The sequence below is a fragment of the Chanodichthys erythropterus genome, chromosome 22 (assembly GCF_024489055.1).
Source record: "Chanodichthys erythropterus isolate Z2021 chromosome 22, ASM2448905v1, whole genome shotgun sequence".
Lineage (NCBI taxonomy): Eukaryota > Metazoa > Chordata > Actinopteri > Cypriniformes > Xenocyprididae > Chanodichthys > Chanodichthys erythropterus.
The window spans coordinates 19,007,352-19,034,611 of record NC_090242.1 but is presented as its reverse complement, the minus strand read 5'-3'; the positions used below and the strand labels follow the sequence as shown (position 1 = coordinate 19,034,611).

The 27,260-nt window shown below is 37.7% G+C and overlaps 1 protein-coding gene across 4 annotated transcripts; it reads right to left on the bottom strand.

Annotated features, from left to right (window-relative positions):
* Positions 1 to 24,872, bottom strand: tsc1b (TSC complex subunit 1b). Of its 4 annotated transcripts, XM_067376412.1 has the most exons (22): positions 24,823 to 24,872; positions 18,840 to 19,094; positions 18,622 to 18,725; positions 16,936 to 17,088; positions 16,683 to 16,827; positions 16,342 to 16,496; positions 15,310 to 15,383; positions 15,019 to 15,197; positions 13,879 to 13,997; positions 12,194 to 12,359; positions 11,945 to 12,063; positions 11,098 to 11,188; positions 10,332 to 10,427; positions 9,596 to 10,196; positions 7,839 to 7,882; positions 5,350 to 5,516; positions 4,955 to 5,137; positions 4,725 to 4,835; positions 4,427 to 4,549; positions 4,152 to 4,339; positions 3,821 to 3,994; positions 1 to 2,312 (listed from the first exon to the last, which is right to left on the bottom strand). In XM_067376412.1, exons 2-22 carry the CDS (start codon positions 18,946 to 18,948, stop codon positions 1,724 to 1,726), a joined length of 3,690 nt encoding a protein of 1,229 aa, XP_067232513.1. In that variant the 5' UTR covers positions 18,949 to 19,094; positions 24,823 to 24,872; the 3' UTR covers positions 1 to 1,723. The 4 variants fall into 4 exon arrangements, with proteins under 4 accessions (XP_067232513.1, XP_067232514.1, XP_067232517.1 ...); XM_067376413.1 differs by lacking the exon at positions 16,936 to 17,088; XM_067376416.1 differs by lacking the exons at positions 18,840 to 19,094; positions 24,823 to 24,872 and adding an exon at positions 17,811 to 17,995 and having other exon boundaries at positions 18,622 to 18,648.
* Positions 24,873 to 27,260: the final 2,388 nt, after the last annotated feature.

Below are 27,260 nucleotides of genomic sequence, written 5' to 3'. Positions count from 1 at the left end.
ACATTGAAGATGATTTTATTTTTGTCATTCACAGTTAACACAAGCAACTGCTTAAAAGAACCTTTTCCAACCAACCCAGCCTTCTCTCCCAAAACAAACCCCAGAACCTTCTAATATTCATCCGTTCCTTTCATTTCACACTGATTGTACCTTGTATCTTAAGTCATAGTTCCTGTTGTTGGCATTAAAAGAGGATTGTTGTACATGCTCTAGATAGCAAGGCAGAAGGAACAGCAGAGACTTCAAGGGGACAACAGGATTTGGGAACAATCCGAGTATGACTATCACATCTGCAATTCGTAAATGACACTTGACTATCAACGTAGCCATTTTGTGGAAATTCAGAGATATTTTACACCGTCTACTTGGCATCGTAAAGCTCTCATCGCTACAGTCCTTATACTTCCAGCTCGACAAAATCTTGTATTTACCCCCTCAAACTGATATGTGGTAGTATAAGAATAGATGTGCTCGAATAATACAACAAAAACCAGTACATTTAAGCTCTACAAAATACTGTCATTGTCTTATTGAGTATTTGGCACTCAGGAAGCAAGCTTAGTAATAATATACTTGATCAACTGCAGTGCGCAGCAGTGAGAGGGTAAAAGACAGATCATCCATAATATTATAAGTTACCTAACTGAGTTCTGAGAGAATATGATGACTGAGCTTGAGACTGAAGGTTATTATCGTCAAAGCGAATTACTTGACTGACGTCTGACTTTTATTTCATGGTAGAATAAGGCTTCTAGATTTTAATTGCAATGTTTTATAGAGATTACAGAAGGATAGGAATAGTATTCTATGGCCGTTGTTCGATTTCGACGCATTATAACTTTTAAAAGCACTGGTGCCTGACTGGTAATACTTGAAAAGCTAAAAAGGAGGATAGGACAAATAATAAATAATTAAAAAAATATAAAAACATGTCAAACCTTCCTCTAATTTGGCTGTATCATTTCTTGAACCCAGATTTAGTCTAGATTTTAGATTTTTTTTTTCTGTAATGAGTAACATCTGACAGTGCAATTTAACCCAGAATCAAGTCTGGGATACAGGCCATCATTTTCCACATACATACATACACACACACACACACACACACACACACACACACACACACACACACACACACACAGACATCGCACATACATGGAAACATATTAAAGATAAACATGACTGGAGCACATAAAAATGCACCTGACATGTCTAAAAGGTAATGGTTTTAAAGAAACACTGACTCCTGCTTGGCACAAGACGACCGTCCAACCGACTGACCGACCGCCCCGCCTCCCGGCATCCAAACACACACACTTCAGCTCTGTGCGGGTGAGCTGTGAGGGTGTAAGCATTGTACCTTTACTACAAATGTATCAACTTATATTGCTTCTAACAGGCTAAATGGAAAGCTTCCACATGCTGCAACAGTTACTTGGTTAAAGGGCCCCGAAAAATAAGCAAAGATTAAAAAGAAAAGATGCAGCGGTAACATTTCTGGTAAACAACGACATTGTGTGACCACCTCTATACACGTCATTTTAGTCCATGCTTTCCAATTGTCTGATCTTGGTGAGGGTTTTACAATTTTTTTGGCTCCAAATCCTGTTGTCGGCTTGTGGAAATGTGACAGGTAACACTGAAAATTGAAAGAGTCTTGACGCTGTAATAATCTAAATTCGCACATCTCTACCTCCCTCTTTTGCACCATTTTTCCATAACTTTAGCTGTGCTCCTGATGACTTGCGTTGTAGTCCATGATCCTTAACGGTTGCTGCCTGGGCCGCTCTGGGCATCTTGAGCCGTACGTGTCTCGGTTTTTAGCTCTCTGAGCATCAGGTTGGGTTTCTTTAGCGGATGCGATGAGCGTGAAGCTCTGCGCAGCAGTGGAGATGGGCGTACTCTTTGTTGTCGGCTCAACGCAGAGCTCAGTCTTCAGGCCTTGTGATAGACCAGTGAGACGCGGAGGTGGTGTTTCTTCATCGTCACACTGGCTCTCGCTTTTGTTGCGGAACAGCTCTCTTGCCCGCATACCCAGAAAGCTCTTGGCACTGGGGTAGGAGCCTACGGTGATTGGGGTGTCAGAGGCGACCAGGGGTCCTGGGGGTCCCAGCGGGGAATGAGGACGGTGAGGGGGTGGTTCCACTAGGACAGGTGGGGGAGTGTCTCGATTGCCGTTTACAGAGTTGGCCGGGGAAGGGCTGGCCTTGGGCTGTCTTGGCGATAAAGTGCTGCCATTGCCACGCGGAGACTGAGGTGACTTGCCGTCCTCTTTGGTGGCTGTTTTTACTGCGCCGTCCACCACTATGACACTGTGACACCAGAAATAACCAGAAAAGAATGTCACAATCTTAAGAACTTTATGCAACAGTGAGATTGAGGTTGGGGGGAGGGGAGCAGACCAACTTATAAATGTCACAAAAAGGGGAAACAAATTGGTGTCCTGTTACTTTTTTTTTATTTTTTAAGAGCAATAAAGGTGTTTAGAAAGAGAATTATTAGATATGCGAGACAGATAACTATAACATAACAAATTAACATAGCATGAAAGATGCATGAAAAAAGCAAACAAACAGAAAAAACACTGAAAGATTACCTAGCAAATAACACATTTGATTTGCAGATTAATTGCAAAGCTTAACAACCATAGAGTTAAAGTTTATCATTTGCACGCATTTTGGCTTGCCAATCTACCCGTTCAAGCGATTTTAAACCATTTAAGTGCAAGAAGAGGCAAAAGAGAGCTCAATTTGGAACTTGCATGCCGTTATCAGTGCACACAGCCACACACACAGAAAGCCATGTTACAGATAACACGTGAACACCAAATTCGTTCCTCTTTCATGTCTCCTTGTGCTTGAACGGGCACATATGCACAAAATTATGTCAAAATATCTGACAAAATTCTGACAGACGGCCCGACACTTGATGTATTGACGAACACGGAAGCGCAGAGGAGAGAGCAAAACAAAACACCGGTCACAGATTAGAAGTCTAAAACGGGGATAATGAATGGATGCACTTTTTTGGGCTTCAAAATCTCATCCTCTATTCACTGCCATTATAAAGCTTGGAATTATTATTATTAAATATAACTCCCAATTGTATTCATCTGAAAGAAGAAAGTTATATACACCTAGGATGGATTGAGGGTGAGTTAATCATGGGGTAATTTTCATTTTTGGGTGAACTATCCCTTCAAAAACTTAATTCACTTAATTCACTTAGTTCACTTAATTCACTTAATTTATGTCTTATGTGAATGCACAGTTGGAAAAAAAAAAAAAAAAAAAAAAATCGGATGTGTATCATTATATTGGATCCATGCATTCGGTCTTAAAGTGACAGCAGCCTATAAATACCTACTGCTGTCTGTCATTAATATTAATCCAACAACAAAACAGCTTTAACAAAACATAGATTAAATTTAATGAAATACATTTCTGTATCTTAATATTCCTGTTGGACCTTATTTGTAACTTTTCTTATTAATTTATTTTTAACTGTTCTATTGCATTTATCGATGCTTGTAATTAGAGTATCTGTTCTTATTTTATTACTGACTGTTCACTTGTCTTTTATCAGTTAGCTTAGTAGTTTTGCTGTGGTATTGAAGTATGTAAAGTATGCCTTTAATAATGAATGGAAAGCCCCCCCCCTTCTGATCTGGGATCCGATCTGTGGCTCAAACACTGCAACAGCACAAACGGCATCGTAAAATCATCCAAACACAGAAGTAGTAGCACGTTGGACCAGACAATTGCAAAGTAAATGTTTTTATATTTGAATAACAGTAATTCTTTCAGGTTTTCAGTCCTACCTGGGCTCAGCGGAACTCTGGGGCTCAGTGGCGCCCTCTGTCGGTAAGGCTAAAGCAGTGGCAGAGGAGTCTTCCGTTTCCAGCCTGCTGTAGAGCTGCAAAAGCTCAGTCTGCAGAGCCAGAGTTACCCGCCTCTGTGCCTGATATCTGCTCTCAGAGGCCTGCAGTTCCCCTCTGAGCAAAGGCGAATAAGAACAATTGTGAGACATTGTAAAACGATGGAATTAAACAAGAAAGCATGTCATATAGAACAGGGGGAAGAGTTAATAAATGTAAAGATAAGTTGTTTGTATGGTATAAACAGCCTTCACTGATACAAAAAAGATCATACTTGGCTTGAGTCTTGACATCTTCAAGAAATTTCTTTTGCTCTGCGATCAGGTGCTCCTTCTTCGAGAGCTGAGTCTCCAGCTCCGCCACTCTCTGCTGAGCAGCATCCAGTTTTTGACTCTGAAGTAACAGATTCTGCTTAAGACGTTCTGTCTCCTTCCCCCAGGACATCTGCAGCATCTGCACCTCCTACAGGAGAGACAGAGAATATAATGTACATCGTATTTATGGCAAACATGAAAGAGACGCTGGGTTTCTCGTTCTTTTGACTTGTACCTTGCTAGTATCCGGTCCGGCCTGATGCAGCTCCTGAACACACAGTTTATGAGCTTCTCCCAACAGCAACAACTGCTTATTCAGAAAACTCAACTGCTGTTGAATACTTTCACTCGACGACAACTGAAAAAAAAGGACAAATATTGAAATATTGAAAAATAATGATGATAATCACACCGTACTCAAATTTAAAGGGAAAATTAAAAATCTATTTACTACAGTAAATACACTCAAACTGACTGAAAGATATATGATTGTCTCTTTTTGGAGCTAAAGAGACAGGGGTGATGATTTTTACCTTGGCAGTGAGCTGGTTCAGCAGGTGTCCTGTGTGGCAAACCTTGTTATTCGCCTTCTGAAGCTCCGCCTCCATCTCACCTATTCTCTTCTGGCATTCTTGTACCTTACTCTGATTAGAGGATCACAGATGAATAATAAATCATCATGCTGTTTCTGAATGATGTGGCCATCTCATTTGCGATCATTAAAGGTTTGAGCTCAGTAAAATGACAGAAGCGTTTAAAGCACCTGTAACTCTTGGTTTTTGGTGTAGTAGTCATCCCTAGCCTGCTGTAGTTGGCGTATCTGGCTGTGCAGGCGTGTGACTACAGTCTCTCGGTCGTCCCAGAGCTGCCTGTATCTCTGCTGCTCCACCTGCAGACTCTCTCTCAGAGACATGATGTCCACATTCTGCAGGTTCAGCTGGTCCTTCTGTTGAAACAAACACACAGATATACAATCAATTGCATTAGTCTCTGCCACCCTCCAGTGGTCAACAAAGGAAAATGTCTGGTGCCACCAAACTAGCCTTGCGAAAAAGAGAACTATTCACAGTTCACCATTTTATATCTAGTGGTTTTAATTCTAACAGATGACTCAAACCTAATGCTTTTGGACAGGTCATGAAACTGTGTTTAAGTTACCATGGCATTGTTCTGCTCCTCGAGCGCGGTAGCATTGATGATGCGCCGAAGCAGACGTCGATTACGTACAGCATGCTGCTCTCTCTTGTAGCGCTCGTACAGGAGCTGGTTGTGGAGTAGCAGCAGCTGACTGCGCAGTGTCTGCAGCTCATCCAGAGGAGCAGAACCTGTGCATGAGAGATAAAGAAAGAAAGAAAGAAAGAAAGAAAGAAAGAAAGAAAGAAAGAAAGAAAGAAAGAAAGAAAGAAAGAAAGAAAGAAAGAAAGAAAGAAAGAAAGAAAGAAAGAAAGAAAGAAAGAAAGAAAGAAAGAAAAGCATTAAAGTAATTAAGACTTTTTTTATCATTCTGCTTACAAAAAGCACCTTTCCCCTTTGAAGGCTATTTAAAGGTAGTTATTTTCAAGAATCATATAAATCAAAAATATTGATATTAAATATTATAGTAGATGTTTTACCAGTGCCCAACTTATATACTTAAAAACATCCTACAAAGACAAAGGTTTTCAGTTACTAACACGATTAAATATAGTATAGGATAGCTTAAAGATAGGTATAGTCACCTATGACTAATATATTACACAACTAAAGCGTCCAAAAATAGGGGTGTTACTGAAATAAAGTGTGTATTATTCAGCTTGTCACATGATAATAAAGATGACCATACTGGGTCCACTCTGAGAAGATGAAAATAGTATTTTCTATGGTACATTTAAGTATAAGCATACATTTTAAACATGTATGTCTAAAGCATTCATAACTTTAGGTGTAAAATGTTATTTCAAATGAAAAAATTAAAAAGGGTTAGTTCACCTGAAAATTAAATTTCTGTCATCAAGTACTTACCCTCATGTTGCTCCAAACAGGCAAGACCTTTGTTCATCAAATTAAGATATTTTTGATGAGTTTTTTTTTTATCCCCCATAGAAAGCAATGAAATTACCACATTCAAGGTCCAGAAAAGTAAAATGTTGAATAAAGTCGATATTTTTGTTTTGTTTTTGTGTACAAAAAGTATTCTTGTCACTTCATAACATTAAGGTTGAACCACTGTAGTCACGTGACTATTTTAACAATGTTTTTACTACTTTTCTGGACATTGAATGTGGTAATTATGTTGCTTTTTATGGGGGATTAAAAAAAAAAAAAAACGCTAGGATTTCATCAAAAATATCTTAATTTGCGTTCCGAAGATGAATGAAGGTCTTACGGGTGTGAAATAACATGAGGGTGAGTAATTAATGACAGAAATGTCATTTTTGGGTGAACCAACCCAAAAATTATTACTTATTACTCAAAAATTATTATTATTATTTTATTTATTTATTTTGGTCATTTAGTCACTTTTAAGTCTTTCTTTCTTTTGTGGAACACAAACGAAGATATTTTGAGAAATCTTTTTTTTTTTTTTTTTGTTACAATGAAATTTCATGGGGTCCAAAACTGTTACATTATCATCATTCTTCCAAATATCATATTTTATACTAGCGGTGGGAATCACTCACGATACGATGTTATCACAATACTTATGTCACGATACAATATTATTGCGATTTTAAATATATTGCATTATTCTGCAATATATTGCAGTTTATTACCTTTTTCCAACTTCAAATTATGTGCCCAAAGGAAAACTCTGTCAACATTTTATCTAAAAAGATACATTTCTCTGTTTGTTCATCTCACTTCAATTTTATTGCTGCAAAATGGGATTGTCAAGTAGACAAACTAATGAACACTTTTATGAAAATCGGTCATAAATGTTGTATGTACCTGGCAAACTCAACTAGGCCATGTACACACTACTGTAAGTTTCAGGGGTGACAACCGCATTTAAATTATCATTACATGTGCGTACTAAACAAGACTCACTCTCGAAACTGTGATGATCGATAGCTTGGAAACCATAGCAACGTTCTGGCATCTCAAATGTTTGGTATCTGTTAATGTGGCCAAAGTAATATTACAGTGACACAACATTCGTTATTTTCAGCAAATTAACTAAAGCACAGAAAAAGTCGACGGAGGTGTCAGAAAAGAGACGCATCTCAGATGCACGTAAAAAAAATAAATAATTATTTTACTAACTTCTTACTGCAAGCTGACGGTGACCTCACAAGAAAAAAACTCAAAAACACCATCTAGTGGACTGAAAAAGAAATTGATTTTATTATTCTACCAAAAAGTTAAATTCTCATGTGCAATTTACATAATAAAAGATCAATACTTGGGGTCCGTGCATCGATACAGTATTGCCGTGGAAAATATTGTGATACTATGCTGTATGGATTTTTTTCTCCCACCTCTATTTTATACTTTGAAAGCTGTAAGGCTGAGTTTATGATGACAGAATGTTCATTTTTTGGTTGTACCATCCCTTTAATGCTCCTTTAAATGTGTATCCCCGGCTGAATACAGCATTGTTTCTCTATACTCTGAAAGAACCACTTTTCCACAAGAAGCTGAATGTGTGCTCATGCAATGTTGTTTACCTCCAAAGTGTGTCCAGTCAGCTGACTTGCTTGGCAGGGGCAATCTGAGAGTGATTGCGGAAATGTTGGAAGAAAAGGGAAAGAAAACACAGGGAATCAACAAGGTCAGTGGCAATGTGACAATAATTTCGGACACACTGCTTTTTTGGCAGAGGAAGTCTTTCCTCACAGAACCCTCTCTGACAAGAGCCAAAACACCTCAATTTGTGTGAGCCCAGTAACCCAACTCAATTATGAGTCTTCTAGTAAGGCCTGTATAGGGCAGGAAGAGAGAGAGAGAGACAGAAAGAGGTCCGATTGTTTTCGGTTAACACAGGCTCTGCTGTTGCACTGTGGACAGTTTTGCGTGGCAGTGGATGTGACACGGGACAAAGCACAGTTGTTTCATTGTGATAGTGAGTTAGTGGGCAAATCTGCAACTAGTCTGATCCAGCTTTGCTTAAAGAGCCTCAGAGCAGCATGAGCAGCACAAGCAGCCCTTTAGCAAATCTTATAGATTGAAAACTAAACTAAGTTTTTCATCATGAGGAGGGCGTTCTGAGATTATTTGTGGGATATACAGATGTTATTACAGATGTTATCTAAATAAAGCTGACTTGACTTAATAACTGGGGTACGAGCTTGCCAGTACCACCCGAGTACCAAGTGCCTCTCCAAATATTAGTCATCAAATATGCCTTGATTGGCTTTGTTGAAAGTCCGGTTATGGTTTACAATGTGCGGTTAAAGAGTTAGTTCAATCAAAGATGAACATTCTGTCATTAATTACTCACCTTCATGTCATTCTAAACCCGTAAGACTTTAGTTCATCTTCTGAACACAAATTAAGATATTTTTGATGAAATCCGAGAAGGTCCAGAAAAGTAGTAAAAACATTGTTAAAATAGTCACGTGACTACAGTGGTTCAACCTTACTGTTATGAAGCGACAAGAATACTTTTTTTGTGCACAAAAACAAAACAAAAATATCGACTTTATTCAACAATTTACTTTTCTGGACCTTGAATGTGGTAATTTCGTTGCTTTCAGCTATGCAACTGCCACTTTGACGCTTCAAAATGTTCATAAAGAGATTGTAAAATTAATCCACAAGAACTGAGCAATTTATATTTTATATGATGTGCACACTGAATTTAGGCTTATATTCACATGTAAACATTCACCAACTCATAAATCAGTTGTGATAAATGGAAGCTCAAGCATGTTGTTTGCTTGATGTGTGCGAGAACCAATGAGGTTGATTCTTGTGTGTTACAGAGCATGTTTGAGTTTCAGGAAGTGGTTTGTTCTCGCGCATCAAGCAGGTTTGGTTCAATGTTTATATGGGAATAAAAGCCTAAAAAAATGTTAAATCTTAAAAGTTAAATCTGTTCGTCATGTAAAGTCTCTTCAGAAATTTTGGACCAACCTGCTCAAATCATATGAATTAGTTTTATGGTCTCTTCATGAACTTTTTGAAGCATCAAAGGGGTAGTTGCATAACTGTCTATGGAGGGACAGAATTATCTCGGATTTCATAAAAAAGATCTTCATTTGTGTTCTCAAAATGAACGAAAGTCTTACGGGTGTAGAACAACACGAGGGTGAGTACTTAATGACAGAATTTTCATTTTTGGGTGAACTAACCCTCTAAGTGTCTTGCTCAAACAACATAGATCATACCTCTGAACTTACACCCTTTTGATTATAAGCCAAGATCTTTATCAACACGACCACAAGTTTGAATTATTACAAACCGTGAAAGCAAAAGGGCTTACCTCTTTAGCACTTTGTCATGGGAGTCACTGCCCTGCTGCACGAGGCGATCCAGCACCTCCAGAGGGGAGGCTGACACAACCCCCTCCACACCCTCCTCCTCCCCTTGCTTGCTCTGGACCCTCTCCAAGGCTACTCGCTGTGCAATCTCTGAGGTCTTCCTCCCCACAAAGAGAGAGGCCGCCCGAGGCAGGGCCATTTCAAACAGAGCCTCGTACGGCAGTGTTGGCGGTTTGCATGGGCTAGGGGAACACAGGCCGTATTTCAGGGCCTCGTCCTCCAGTGCAGAAGGGCTCCGATGGAGTTGGCTGTGCGCTGGGTGCTCGATGGGCATGAACACTGGCTGGAAAGACCAGGGATGCTCCTGGGACGGGCCTCTGCTCACTCTGCCTCTGTCCCCGGGTGTGATCTCAGCCTTGTCGGGTGTGGAGATGGCGTTGTGTGGGTCTCTAATTGAGCCGCACAGGATTGAAGAGGGCAGGGGTTTCTCTTGCGTGCCGGTCAGGGTCTCCGTGGTGCTGAAAAATGGAGAGTCAAAGCCACGAAGGCCAGCTAAATCTCGCTTCTCCTCGGTTAACTTCAGAAGCTCCTCTGTGATGGCAGCTGAGAGGATGGCAGATAGAAAATGATGTAAAGACACTGCCAGATTTTTGTTGTTTAATGGCTTAGTTAGTCTATTGGGAAAGGACACAACTCAACTGGTATGAAACTAAGTGTGAAAGAAGTCCTAGTTCATACCATCCTCCCGTTCTTTCTCGATCTTCATTTGTTCTTGCTCCTTCATGTACACGGAAAGCTCGGTCAGGGTCATTGGCATGTTCTCACCTCTGCCATCTGGGTCAGAAAAAAAAAAGCGTCAGTCTTGATAATGTCACATCTATAGGTCCTTTCACAGCTATAATGATAACGATAACTATTATCAAGGGCTCTAGACTGAGTCTTCCCACTGGTCGCACTTGTGCGATTAACTTTCTCGCACCGAATGCAATTTGGTCACACCCTTTTTTATATCAATCATAATGACCTTGCATGTTGATGAATCGTTCTCTTAATTTGTATATGCTGTTTTTTCATTGATGTACAGACTGACAGTGACTAAATGCTTGATATTTGCAAAACATTTAAATCCGAACATTGTTTCCAACAAGCATAAATTTAAAAGAAAACATTACTAAAATATTAACACATCTAACACATAACAAAAGTATTATTGACATGGCTGTTATTTTATTAAAGTATTATTTTCATGGCGATGACACCAGAGCCACAATAGCGCTGTATGACAGATGCATCACTTTTATTTCATTTCTTTTCATTTTTAATTAAAAATATTCAGACTTGTTGACATGTCGGAATTATTACAAACTGTGAAAGGCCGTTTGGCTTAGAAATGTTTAACCATGCCTAAGGTTATAGTTCTACTAACTCTTTAAAGAGAATTAAACCTTTACTTCAATATCAGGCTATTGTGTTAGTTATGATAAAATTCTTACTCATAACATACCTCTAATCATTTCAGGTCCAATTTTCTCGAGCTCTCTGACTGGCTCCTGTCTGACCAAGACGGGTTTGGTGTGATCGAAAGGTCTACCGTCCTATGGAGCACATAAAAGTTAAAACAACTTGTAGTGACACTATGCACAAGCTAAATGGTCTCAGAGCAGACTTGAAGTTGTTTTAACAAGTAAAGGTTAAGGCAAGCTTTAAAGCCTAGATTCAAAAATTGAATTTACCTCGGCATAGTTAAATAACAAGAGTTCAGTACATGGAAATGACATACAGTGAGTCTCAAACTCCATTGTTTCCTCCTTCTTATATAAATCTCATTTGTTTAAAAGACCTCCAAAGAACAGGCGAATCTCAACATAACACCGACTGTTACATAATAGTCGGGATCATTAATATGTACGCCCCCAATATTTGCATATGCCAGCCCATGTTCCCAACATTATGAAAGGCATTAGACAAGGGCAGAACATCTGGATCTGTGCAGAGCTGAATCAACAGACTAGGTAAGCAAACAAGAACAATAGCGAAAAATGGTAGATGGAGCGATAATAACTGACATGATCCATGATAACATTCTAGGGCATCTTTAAGGGAATAATTCACTCAAAAATGTAAATTCTGTTATCACTGAACAAAGTTTCCATTAACCATTTTTAGAAAAGAAAATATTTTGAAAATTGTTTTTGTCCATACAATGAAAGTGAATGGGGTTCACTGGCTTTTATTGTATGGACAAAAACCATTTTCAAAATATTTTCTTTGTATTCTGCAGAAGAAACTAAGTCAATCTCATTAAGGGAATACTACAGATTTGCACAAAAGGTCATCCTCCCGAAAAGTACCTTGCATGGTGGGCTGGCGGTACTGCGTGGCAGAGACACAGGGGGAAACTCATCGGAGAGGCTGGGAGGAGGTGAGGCGGCCGCAGGGGTGCTGGAGGACGGGGTGGCTTTGCCACCTGCTGCATGAAAAGGTGACAAGTCCAAATTCATACTAGTGCTTGAGGAAATGACACCCTGATGTGCCCACTTGTGCCAACATGCTAAATATCAAAGTTGTCTGTGAACAAGCATAGACAGTAGTATAGTCACCAGGTGTGCTGTAGAGGCGGCTTGATAGGTGAGAGGCACTCTGGGACAGTTCTGGGTTCGGTGACATCCCACGGGACGAAGGGGGTGTGGCCATTCCACACTGGGAGGAGGGGCTCCAGAGGGAATCCTTAACACCAAATGTGGCATTAAATTCACAGCTGGAGTTCTATAAATAAACAAAAACACACACAAAATAAGTCCCTTGACTGCTTATACAGAAGATAAGATTTTAGAAATTAATATTTTTTATTCAGCAAAGACATAACGTTAACTTTTACATTGATACAACAAATTACTATTTTAAATACTGTTCTTTTGAACAAAAAAAATTGTATCCCAATTTCCACAAAAATACTTAGCAGCACAACTGTTTTCAAAATTAATAATAAGGAATGTTTCTTAAGCAACAAATCATCATATCAGAATGATTTCTAAAGAATCATGTGACACTGAAGACTGGAGTAATGGCTGCTAAAAATGCAGCTGTCATCACAGAAACACTTTTTTTTTTTTTTATAGAAAACATTTATTTTAAATTGTAATAATATTTTACAATATCTTACTGTTTTCACTATAGTTTTGATCAAATAAGTGTTGCCTTGGCAAAAGACCTCTTTCAAATACATTAAAAAATCCTTACCAACCCCAAACTTTTGAACAGTATTGTACATAGACATTGGCATTTCACAAAATGTAAACGTTTGCCAGCTGTTTCACAATGTGTTGGCAGTTGGCACTTTGTGGCAACACATACCATAATGCTATTTATTAGTAAAGTAAAAACTGAAGCACATATTGTTTATGGGCCAATACAGCATTTTTTTTTTATCAGTTAATATTGCATATCTAAATGTTTCTATGTTTATTTAAATGTTTTATGCATATTTAAATATTTCTAATGTTTAAATGTTGCTTATTTTAAGATTTAGATCATCACCTAGCACCAACTTAAAGTGACATATTATTGCATTTAACTCTGCAAAAGCACTATATTTTGAAAAGCACTTTCCCTTTAAGAGCACAAAAAACATTGTCTGATAGATGTTAAAATAACCATTATCTGCATCTGCCATTAATTTCCTGATCAGTGCCCCACTAATAGAAAGTACCAAATCACAACAAAACTGTGATCACAATCTTGAACTGTGAGAAGTCTGAACCATCACACAGAAAAGCATTAACATATGACCAAATGTCAATGGCTGTGAGCCTCATTAGAACACAAACACAATGCTGTTTGTTTTCCATCAGCAGAGGGTTCAGAATAAAGGTCCTGACAGTGGGAGGTGACAAGCCAGGAGAAAGCGCTCTGGCGTCATTCACGTTGTCAAGACAACCGTTTCTGCGTCAGCTAAGAGATGGCATGTTTCTCTCTTTTTAAAGCCCTGCACACCCACTGGAATGACTCAACATGTCTCCCCTCCTTTCCTCTCAGCTCCTCAGCCTGCCTGGAGAACAAGGAGATGATTCATGGTGGGAGAAGGAGGGGGAGCTCTGGTGTGCAGCGGGAAGGGAGGGGTTCAGGGATGGGTGATTTATGGACAACAGCTGACAAGCTGACAAACAACAAGAGGGAGGAGGGAAGCAGATGCCGATTTCTGCACCGGATCAGTTTATATGCAGAGTTTAACTGGATTCAAACAGGTAGTTCCACACCAAACTCGCACCATTGGTTGTGTTCTTACCTGCCGACGGGTTCCAGTGGGGCTGCGATAGGGGGGCTGAGTCCCTGAGAAAGAGGACAGGGCCAAGGGAGGGACGACAGGCTGACGAGGAGTGGAGTAATGAGCTGAGGAAGAACTTCCTGGAAAGGGACAGAAAAATTATGTCTACAAAAAAACATCCTGCCACTTGATAGAAAAGAAGTCTGCCTCAAAATAGACTGTGACTGAATTAGAACACTGGTTTTTATGTTGTCTAACTTCATTTCCTATTACATTTATGCATTTGGCAGATGATTTTATTCAGTCGTGTATTTAAGATATACATTTTGGCACTTTACACATTCCTTAGGAACTGAACCTATGACCTTGCATCTATTTATATAGTTACTACACCATCCCTAGGATTAAAAAACAAAAAACAAAACATTAAAAAGGGGGTCATATGATGTTTTGTAATGTTTCCTTTAGTGTGTAATTTATCTGTTTGTGCATGTGTAAGATCTGCAAAGTTACAAAGCTCATAGTCTCCCACAAAGAGATTTATTTTTTTCTAACAGAGAAGTCCAAGTGTTACTTCTGCAAACGTCTACAACTGTGAATGTGAAATATTGGCATAATGCCCACCCAAAAGCAAAAGCAAAACCCCTTTGTTTGGCCTTCCAAAAATGGATGAAAATTAGGAATAAGTGGTTAGGATATATTTATAACTCTGTTCCTGAGCAGTACAACCCAAAAGTTAGCTTGTTTACAGCACATTTTACTGAAGACAGATTGACCATTTTCATAAACTCAGGCTAGAACTGATCTGGTAATATTGACAACATTAATAACTTGTGTTTACAATTGCTTTAGAAAACTTGGAAGCTAAAAATCACAATTATGGTAAGGGGCACTACATTTCTAACACACTTGAGGTTTTTGGCCATTCACAATGCACTGGGTCAGCTGGCCAATGAGAGCACTCTGGGGTTTTTCAGGGCTTTGTAGAAATTAGTTCCAGACAGACTGGGAATAGAGGTGCTACAAAAACATTAAAGCATTTTAACATATTCTATTATGCCCAATAATCAAAATAAAGAACTTCTAAAAGAACATCATATGACTCCTTTAAGTGCTATATTCCAGTATGCAAAGTTTGAGTAAGTTAAATCAGACAGTTACCATAGCTACTGTGGAAGTCACCGTAAGGGCTGGCAGTGCAATCAGCCGGACGTTGTTGTAGATGAGCACAAAAATGCTCAGGCATGCTGGCGTAGCCCTCTTCGCAGGACGCCTCCTTGGGGTCCAGAGAGACTTTGGCACACTCTATGACAATATCGTGGATCTCAAATCTCTTCCATCTGTACAGAAAAAAAAAAAAAAAAAAAAAAAGAGTAAATGAAGAATGAAGGTTGAGTGTGACATTCATGGTTTATGCATTTAAATGAGTGACATGAGTCAGTATTGCCTCACCGGCTGGGGTCTAGTTCATGGTCCTTGGTTCCGGTCACTAACTCGGGATGTATTCTGACATGTTCAAGCATGGGCTGAAACACATACAAAAGACATAAATACAACATAAACATAATTAGTTATATGTGACTGAAATGACAGCATCACTAATTAGCCATTAGCCATCACTATTACTGCATAAGTATTTCTTATTCTTGTCAGTTTTGGACTTTTACTGCCTATTGAAGCAGCAATATTACAATTCTGACATAAACTGCAGTTCAAAAGATTTTTTTTTTTTTTTTATTCAGCAAGAATGCATTAAATTAATTAATAATTTTATAATTTTATAATGTTACAAAAGATTTATACTGTATTTCAAATAAATGCTATTTTTTTAACTTTCTAAAAAATTTATGTTTCCACAAAATATTTAGCAGCACGAATGTTTAACAAATACATAAGAAAAATTATAATAAGAAAGCACCAAATCAGCATATTAGAATGATTTCTGAAGTGTCATGTGACACTGTAATAACTTTTTGCAATATTACTGTTTTTACATTACTTTTTGATCTAATAAATGCAGCCCTGGTGAGCGTAAGAGACTTCTTTCAAAACCATTTTAAAAAAATCTTACCGCCCCAAACTTTTGAATGATAGTGTATACCGATAAATGGCTGATTTCCAAATTCTATACTATTTTGCCTATATAAATTAAAAATAAAAGAGTATACACTAAAATCAATAGTTTTAAATGCTACAAATGAATTTAGGCATCACAGCATTATAGTATGAAACATGTATATTCTTTTTGAGATTTGATTATTTTATATAGTGCCTATATAATACATTTTATATACATTTATATACATTTATATACATACATATATATATATATATATATATATATATATATATATATATATATATATATATATATATATATATATATATACATACATATATATATATATATATACACACATTTATATATATTATATATACACATTTATATATATATTTTATATGTCTTGACAGCTGACAGCTCACCTTGACCACCTCCTCAAAAGTGTCCATGTTTTCCTTCATGCTGTAATGGGAGCGCAGGTAAGACACAAAATTGCAGGGGTACATCCCATAAAGCCGGTGGAAGAGCGAGTAGACGCTTGCGTGCAGGTGGATGAGATAAACCTCCGGTATGTGTCCTGCCAACAGAGATTGATCATTCTAGTTAATGTCTGTCAAGTCCATTATTTTGTTTGTTAGGCCTCTTAATATTTTTCGGATTTCTGTGGGAGACTTAACTAATCCAGAGGCTTTCAATGAATAATAATACATTCCTCGGAGGTAAAACTGAGTCATACAGTATCTGAATTGTTAGTAACACTTACCTGGGTTTCTCAGGTTCCAGGAAGCCAGACGACCAAAGATATCAAAAAACTCATAGAGATGGTGCTTGCCAGCTTGAGGAATCATGGGTAATAGTGTGATGAGCACCAGGACTCCAGTTATTAGAACCACAACATCTGTGTCTGTCTGTAACACACAAATTATCATACATATATTGCATGTTACAAAACAACAAGGCATTTGATACCAAGACCAAGCGGCATTTCTGAAAGATCTTTAACATTATGAGCCTACCTTGAGGCATTTGAGGAGAGATAGCAGCAGCGGATAGCGAGCGATCTTGTGGATCCAAGACGGCTGCTTACGAATAACGTGCCCCAGTAGAGTGAGAGTGGGCAGGCGACAGGGGGCTTTAGCCATGCATTCATTCATTTTATCAAAAAGGTGCTGAGAAACAGACAACACAGCCAAGTCACATTACAGGCCAGACCATAACAATTGATAATGTGGTTTTCTGCCCTAGACTTTTATTACTGTTATTAAATATTATTAATTAAATAAAATACAGATACTCAGATGAGTTTAAATGATGCTGGTTAGATGAAAAGCTACTTTCATTTGTTCATATTTCACAGGTGTATATTTACCTTAAGATTATGAGCTAGTCATATATTATATACAGTGCATAATGACACTGAGATATATATTGTTTAAAAAAAAACAAAACAGGAATTTTTACCAGATGACTTAAATAGGTCTATTTGGAAACAATGCATCATTCTAGAATGATTGGGTGATTTTGTAGGAAAGGGCATTTGAGAGAAAATATCAATACTTTTAAAAAGCTGAAAAAATGACTTTTTACTCTGAAGACTTGAGTCTTGACTGAGGGCTAAATGATTTGGGGAAAACTTGAAAAATGTGAGTTTTCTCAAAGCTCTTTTCAGTGAGGTTATATTATAATACATTTTAATTTGTCATTTTAATGCATGTCCATTAATAATTCATTGCATGAAATAATTGTATATTTTCAGTTTTTGAAAATGACATCCAAGCTGCTCTTGGGCTTGTCAGTAACTATAATGTTTTCTATAAGGCAAGTTAAAATATAGTTACACAAATGTATTTTCTCTAGCATGTTTTTGGTTTTAAAGATCTGAGGCCCGTACCATGATGGTAGTTGAACAAACTCAGGGTTATTGGGATTAGTTGACAAAACCAAACCAATCCAATCAGGCTTTGTTGGTACCATGACACCAATCATCAACTTTCTGTCAACTCAGGATTGATCCTGAGATCATGGAGCACATGCACATGAAAGTGTCACATCAGTAGCGAACAGCCAATCACACGCCTTGAAACACAGAGAAACTGTGATTCACTTTTCATGAGACAGTCATCAGGAAGATTCAATTTTCCCTTCTGCTGAAGATTAAAATATTGAAGAATGTTAGGTATATAAATGCATTTATACAGCAAGAAGAAAATATCTTGCTATATCAGTGATAGTGAAGGTTGTGAAAATCTTTTATGTAGCTACCTTTAATTTGGATAATGAATAATCTATGTAGTTACCTTTAATTTGGAGCAAGAGAAACTGGGGGAGTGACTTTATTGCGTCACTTTGCTCACAGCTGATTTCGGCTTGAGTTCTCTTAGTCTTACCCAAAATAAAGCCTGTTCCGGAGCAAGTTAGCCGTGGAGTGGAAGTAACTATGGCGATGAACACCTCTAAATTTGTTGTAATAATATTGCATTGTAAAATAAAAAACAAAGTACAATACAATACTAAAATTTATGACGAAATGGCTGCATTTTCGAAGTTTGAACAATGAAGCTTTTATTTTTGGTGAAAACCACAGGGAACATGAATTTAAACTGAGTGTGAAACATGAGAAAGACTCGAAAGATTCTCTGCAGTGCTGCAGGTTCAAGACTGAGTTAGTGACGAAAAAGAAAAACCAGTGAGCATTCATTCACCTTATCGTGTGGCTCCCTCACTGAGGACAGGATGTGCACTGCCTGGGCGGAGTTTGTCTCCAGGAAATAATCCACCAAGCCGTTCAGTAGCACGGACCCTCGATCTGCAAAACATGAATCCACACTGACTGTCAGTCATGCATTAAAACACTGCACGGAATTAAAATATGAATCACGTAGCAAATGCGGAGAAATTCAACATTCAGACTTGGCTGGACCTGTGCTGAGGTGTTCATTGATAAGGCCCTTGATCTCATCCAGCTGGCGGAGGTCAGAGGTCTCCAGCAGAGGAAGTAGGTCCCCTACGCTGAGCTGTTCCCTGGACATGATGGTATGGAGGGTTCGGAGGCGGGCTTTCTGAAACAGTCAAGGGAGATGGGAAGGACTTTCAGACGTCACTCTCACAGCGTCCCGTATCCTGTCCAGCCTGGAGGGGTCCCAGGGCCGCCCGTTGATACAGTCTCCAGGCACCACTGCAAGAGACATTTAAAGGGTTAGTTCACCCAAAAATGAAAATTATGTCATTAATGACTCACCCTCATGTCGTCCAAACCCGTAAAGCCCTGGGTATATTTCAGCCAACAGCGCATGCGCAAGCAGGAAAGAAGAGTCCACTAGGTGGCAATACGCACAGTACTGAACACAATGTGCAGTCGTCGAAGAAGAGTGTGTGAAGAGAGATTCAAAAATAAGACGAGTAAACTCAGAAGCATGCTTCCTCCATCGTTTTTGATTCCTGTTCTCTTGGTGTATCTTCTGAGCTATGTTGCAGTGGTGGATGCACTATTTTTCTTCTCCGATCCTGCCTAGCGAATGTCCCGTTGCGCGCGTGACGCGTCCGGGCACGGAAGGTGAAGTATACCCGTTGCTTAAGACTTCCGTTCATCTTCGGAACACAGTTTAAGATATTTTACATTTAGTCCGAGAGCTTTCTGTCCCTCCATTGGAAGTGTACGTACGGTATACTGTCCATGTCCAGAAAGGTAATAACAACATCATCAAAGTAGACCATGTGATATCAGAGGGCCAGTTAGAATTTGTTGAAGCATTGAGAATACATTTTGGTCCAAAAATAACAAAAACTACGACTTTATTCTGCATTGTCTTCTCTTCCGGGTCTGTTGTCAATCCGCGTTCATGACTCTGCAGTGATGCTGCTGACGTAAGACACTGCTGATGTGTTAACTGGTGCGCCCGAGCTTCGTTTACAGTCTGAGGGAGACGCACGCTGTAAACAAAATAACCTTCGCAAACATGTCTAAGGATTTCGACACAGAGGAAGACTTGCATTTTTTTGCTCAGCCATAACTACTAAGAACTAAGAGCGATGGAAGAAGCTCTTACACAGCAGCAACCGCTGTCACAAGCTGCGTCACTGCTGAGTCGTGAACGCGGATTGACAACAGACCCAAGAAGACAATGCTGAATAAAGTCGTAGTTTTTGTTATTTTTGGACCAAAATGTATTCTCAATGCTTCAACAAATTCTAACTAACCCTCTGATGTCACATGGACTACTTTGATGATGTTTTTATTACCTTTCTGGACATGGACAGTATACCGTACATACATTTTCAATGGAGGGACAGAAAGCTCTCGGACTGAATCTAAACTATCTTAAACTGTGTTCCGAAGATGAACGGAGGTCTTACGGGTTTGGAACGACATGAGTCATTAATGACAATTTTCATTTTTGGGTGAACTATCCCTTTAAGGGCTTACATCACTTCACTTGTCTAGAAGTGTCTGTCTGATGAAATATTCATGAGAACATTTTGCAGTTTCTAGCTTTAAGTAAAGACGTCATGATATTTTTGACATTTATGGTCATTGTACTATAATAGTATCCTGTAATTTCAGAACTCAAAACTTAGTTAAAACAGATTTTATTAAAACCAAGCTGCCCAAATTACTCATTTTGGATTTTGTCACAGTATGACATCATAGTGTGAATAAAGACCGCCTCTGCAGAAGAAAATCAACGCCTACTTCTTTATCATTGCCTCTTTAGACCTGCCCACTGATTCATGCATGTCATGTAGTAGTATATACAAGAAAGATGCAAAACAAAGACTTCAGCTATACAAAGACGGTGCCCTTGTAGTGCTATGATTGGGAGGAAGTGTGACGCGCAATATGGCCTTCTAAGAAAAATGGCCAATCGCCAATTGTTAAAGGATTAGTCCACTTTCAAATAAAATTTTTCCTGATAATTTACTCACCCCCATGGCATCCAAGATGTCCATGTCCTTCTTTCCACAGTCAAAAAGAAATTAAGGTTTTTATTAGTATTCTTTAGTATTCTTCAAAAAGCTTACACTGTATGTCCTACGCCTTCCCTATTCTACTTACGGAAAAAACGGAATTGCCGCTGCGTTCGTTCCTTAAGTAGAATAGGGAAGGTGTAGGACATACAGAGTAAGCTTTTTGAAGAATATGAAAGTGTGGTTCTGGCGGAAACACTTGAAAAGGCGATCATTTGTTTATAAAGCATACACATTTACATTTTTTTTCAAAAATGACCGATCGTTTCGCTAGATAAGACCCTTATTCCTCATCTGGTATCGTTTAAAGCCCTTTGAAGCTGCACTGAAACTGTATTTTTGACCTTCAACCGTCTGGAGGCCATTGAAGTCAACTATAAGGAGAATAATACTGGAATGTTTTCATTTCTTTTCAACTAAAGAAAGAAAGACATGGACATCTTGGATAACATGGGGGTGAGTAAATTATCAGGAAGATTTTAATATGAAAGTGAACTAATCCTTTAAAGTCTTTGCACCATTAAAGATGCTGTTCGTTAGAAGATCCAGTTGCAATAGGATTGATCATGGCTGATCCAGCCTGAAAAATTCAGTTTTTTGCCATGATTTGAGTGTTTAGAAACAAAACTTATGAGACAGTTGTTGTCCGATTTGATGTCTCCTCATTCAAAGAGATCTGAAATAGCTGCGTTTCAAAGATGGCCGCCAAGTGAAATGACTTGCCTGAAAGGAACTTTGACGCAAAAACAGGATTACTCCAGCAACAAAATGATAGAGATGCCTCTGAGGATTACAAGACATTTTCAAGTGCCAAGTCATGGAAAAACAGTCTTTGCATTGCCTTTCAGATCGCGTTCAGTAAGACACTGTTCATTTGTTTGCTTTCGGCAGAGGCTTTTCAGAGAGAATAAAGTATGATGCAATGACCACTATATTGGATCCAACAGCAATGTGGCAACACACAAGACTGAGTAACTTTGTCTGTTACAGATCATTTGATATGTACTGACTGAGTATTTACAGTACACTATTGCGACGCAGTCAAACTGTGAATGGTTGTGATTTGCTGTTCTGTCTTTTCTTTTTTTTTTCTTCAGCATTTATGGGGTTAATGCATTGGATTATCAGATTTGGAAGAAAGAACGCTGCTTTTGTTATCGCTTTGATCGAAGCCATTCGCTGTAATCTTCTGTTTTACAACACATTTCATTTCAAATGAAAACACTGCAAATGACAATGTATATGTTTTTCACTTTATCGAAAAGAATGAACAACGAATAACCTATATGAATGACAAACAATGGTACATTCATAATTACGTTAACACAAAAACACTGCAAGTTACCCGGTCTATAACTCCAAATACTTAAACTTTATTTGCCACAACCAAGACTTTAAAGCATATTTAATAGGCATAAATGTTTCAACATTGTTGGCAAATGTTTCTATGGCAGATATTTTCAACATAGGAAGTTTCCCAAAAAATTCCATGTGTGATCAGTGGCAGTTTTGCGTATTGTAATATGCAAAACTGTTACACAATCATAGCAGTGGATATTTACTTCCAAGACTTGAATGCAACACGCCCATCAAAACGTTTCAATAAGTGTTTGAAAGATAGGGTCAATAAGAGGACATAAGTTTAGGATGTTATAATCTTGATAACATTATAAGCGGACATCAGAGAGCATTACATTTTCTGTTTTAAAATGCAGTTCATGACCTTTCCAATCAAGAGTGAGAAAAACACTGCAATGTACATGAATGTTATAACGCATGGAATTTTATAGCGTATCATTATGAAGCATACTTGATATCATTAACATCAGCTGTGATAATGTGGTTTGGACGTTTCAGGCAAGTAAACAACTGCCGCAACAGATTCTGAAGCATACAACATTCACATGTTGTGACCTGTTCTTGCACAGACACGACAAAAGTCAGCAGTTGTCACACCAGCCTGACAACATCAGCTAAAGTCAAAGAAAATTCATAATGAGACCAAAGAAATGTGACATATATCAATGGCCTGATTAGAACAGACCATACTACAAGAACACCATATCATGTTATGCACACACAACACACTATTTTGAAGCTGACCAGTGAATTTTAACTATAAATGGAGTGAACAGTAGTATGTTTAGCACTAAACAGTAAGAAATTGCTTTTGCACCCACTATTGGGCCAGTGGCTCAAAATTTTACTGCCAACTGGCAATATTTTCACAGGCCCTGAGTCTGACACAAATATCATAAACAGCTTCATAAGCAATACATTTACACGTCTATACTTGCAAGGAAAAAGAAAAAAGTATAAATAATAATTACTATATAGATATAAATAATTATATATCTAATTTTATGAATAGACAGATAATATTTCTATATTAAAAGTTCAAAAGAACAGCATTCATTTGAAATCTGTTGTAACACTATAAATATCTTTACTGTTACTTTTGATTAATTTAATGCATCCTTAATAAATATAACTATTAATTACTAAATATCTTCCCTGTAAAATAGCTATTTTTTTTTCTGTATATGACACTGTCACATCCCCACAGAAATAACTTTCTTCAGATTTGGGTCTTAACCTACATCTTAATCATCTTAATCTTGAGAATAATGTGAGTCACCAAAACCTCAAGTTGACAGCTAAGCATGCAACATAATCAACTGCTAAGACTAAGAGGATACTTTCTTCTTGATGGAGACTATTCCGGTTATCCGCCAAACAAGCAGCTGTTATAAAACACAAAACACTGTTCTAAGCATATAACTTTGTGCAAGATGACAACAATTTATAGGGAAGCATGATGGAAAGCTGACCCCTCAATGGAAATACAAAGAACTTCATTGATTAACTTCATGATCGTATCCCACTAACTAAGAGAATGCATCACACTAAGGAACACTAATAAGATGAAGTTTTGGACGACCTCATGGCGAACTGTGGCTGTGCCTGCCAACTGGAAAACAGGGCTGTTAACAGCACAAAGAAGCTTTATATGCCACGTTTAGGGCCATATAAACAAATTCCTTAAAGAGGTTGTGTATAAGCTGTCATGAAGCCTTCTTGCTCTTCGATGTTTTGGGTCTCAAATCTCTCTTTCAATATGTATGTCATTCACACATCCTTACAGAGATAGAAAAAATGGGGTTTCCGCAAGTGTCCAGACTCTGCATTGTTTTAAAAATAAAATAATAATAAAAATGTTTATATATTATCTATATATATATATATATATATATATATATATATATATATATATATATATATATATATATAAAAAATAAGCGTTACTTTATATAGATAGAAGACATGAAAGTCATAGTGCATTATGCCGATATGCAGTAAACATAAAGTAAAAATAAGGCAATAGCTTGAAACTGCATTGCATGATTCGCCTGCAAAAGAATTTCTGTTTAAAAGCACAAGCGCAGCAAATCCCACAACATTTTTTTAACCTATGCATGGTGCAAAATAACACTGCATACACGTGCAAATGTGCAGATAGATGTTGTGGTTTAGGCTGCATGCACTGACAGCAGCTCTGTGTTGAAATGACCATTGGCGTAAACAGCGCGCGAGAACAATGGCCAGAATCTGCGGGACTATCTCCAAAAAATACGCAAGCAAAATGTAACAAACCCACATGCATGTCAGCTTCCCACTTAAACTCGTGCATGTGCACGCAGAGATTTATTGAGATTAATTTCGAAACTGTAACAATCAATGAAGACTATTATTTCACTGACAGTCCCAAGCAAGAGAGCCTTATTATCGACAAGCTTAGTGCAAATCAGAAATAATCCCTGAAAGACTCTATAATGCACGTAAATTACTGAGGAGCAAACAAATCTAACATTTAGACTGTCACTACGTGCGATGTAAAAATATCACCACAAAAAACATCGTTAAATAAACCTGTTTACCTGTTAGAGCAACTGCACTCCACAGGGCGCCGCCATCTTGAACACCTCACAACCCCTCCCTGCGCGGTCACCCTCCGCAGCTGTGCAGGAGAAATAATCCCCGAGCGCTCAAAAACACGCCAGTATCTGGACGCAGAACATTGATATATGACGTAAATATCCTCAGAAATGACCATCAGTCATACGTTACAAATACAGTGAATTGATGTGGGAGTAAGAGTCATGTATGAAAGTTTTAGAGAATCCTGCAGCTAGGCCCTGAGTTGTTTTTCTGAAGGGTGGAGGGATGCAGCTCTCTGTAATGCGGTTTTCGCGTGACTCAGGTGGCGAGCGGAGACGCTCAATCGGACTAGCAGTATAAACTATTTACATTTTAATTACATTTCTACCCCTAAACATACATACGTACGTACATATACAAATTATTAAAAAGAAAGTTAGTAGCTTAAAATCCCAAAAAATATAGGCTAACCAATTATTTATGTTTAAAAGCACTTACTTTTTCTTAAATGCATTAATATATAAGGGTGAGGAAATGAAAATAAACTAGGCTACCTTAAAATCCAAATAGGCCTATAATAAACTATTTATATTTAATAAGTATTTTTCCAACCAACCAATAAATACATGCATACATAAATAAATACAAATAAACTATTTAGCTACTTAAAAAAAACATACATATAGGCCATAAATATGTGTGTGTGAATGAATGAATGAATGAATGAATGAATGAATGAATGAATGGATGGATGAACGTATCGCTTAAAATCTAAAGGCGTTTCAAAAGTACGTTTTCCTATACATGCATTTAAAAAACTGAGGGAAATGGAAAGTAAACTAGCTCAAAATAAAAATCCGTTCACCCAAAATGAAAATGGCGATGACACATTCACCCCTCATGTTATTTGAAACCCGTATGACCCGTTCTTCCATGAAAGCAGAAAGACAAACCTCACCCACCATTTCAAACATTTCCCCCATTCAGCTGAAGTGAATTGTGACCGAGGCTGTCAGTGATTCTGTCAAACATCTGCATTTATATTTCACTGCAGAAGGTTTTACGGGGTTTTGTAATCCCATGAGGGTGAGATCACAGGTCCATGATCATGAGTTCACAGCCTTATTCATCCATTAGACTCATCATTATCTCATCATCTACAGTTTCACACGCTCATATCTGCCTCTGCTTATCAAAAAGAGCATGAATATAAGAAGTGAAAAATAACGTGTGGCCTATTATAAATGCAAGTAATGGTTTAACTGTTCTGGATGAGAATGTTTTTTAGTGGAGATGTCCCTCTAGTGGTTACAGTGGTCATAGACTTCTATTTAATCACATCAAAGGTTTCTTCAAAATAGTAAAAATTGCTCTAACGCCTGAATCATCTTCACTTGACAGTGTTTTCCTACTTATTCCATGTCCTTTTGTTAATCTTTGATGCTAATATGGCTAAAATGCAATTTACTGTTTATAGATCTCATTTTGTGTAATTCCTAGTTTTGTACTGTGTTATTTTAGTATAGGCTAATTGAGATACTATCATTGTGGTAACACTTTACATTAAGGTTCCCTTTGTAAAGGGTATATAAAGGTGTATAAATCATTAATAATGCAGTTAACTGCATGAATAAAAAGGGCGACTTTAATGCAATACCTGCCAAATAGTGAGCAACATAATAAGAAAAGTGGCAGTCATGAGATATTAATAAGAAAAGCACAAATACATCACCCTTTAGTCTAATTATGATAGTCAATTTTTGCTGCATCATGAAATAAACTAGGAATCTGGTTTTGGGTTAAAAAGTGTTAATAAATAGCATTTTAACACGTGAGTTAAAAACGGTTCACTATTTGGCAGGTATTGCATTAAAGTCGCCCTTTTTATTCTATAACTGCATTATTAATGATTTATAATGCATTTGTAAATATGCATTAATGACTTAATGTAAAGTGTTACCATTATTGTTTTTAATAATATTTTGAAATTCGTTTTCATTTTCAGTTTTCATTTTAATGTTATAGTTGAAGTTTTAGTAATGTTGTTGTGTGTTTTCTCATTTCGTTTTTTTAATGTCTACATAGGCCTAGGCCAAGTTTAATTTATTTTTTATTTGTTTTAGTTATTTTAGTGCATCAAGTTAAACTAAATGAAAATAACTGTTTCAGATTTTATTTGAATTTATTCCAGTTAACGTTTATTTTATTTCAAATAACGAAAATGTTTTAGTTACCTGTTCTAACCCTGGATGTATTTCACCCTTTAGATTACTCAGTGTCATTTTAAATCACTAAACATTACAAAAATAAAAATGTCATTAGCAGAGGATGGTTTCGATCCATCGACCTCTGGGTTATGGGCCCAGCACGCTTCCGCTGCGCCACTCTGCTAGACGACCGACAGAGTAAAAACAATGACTCTTAATGATAATGACTC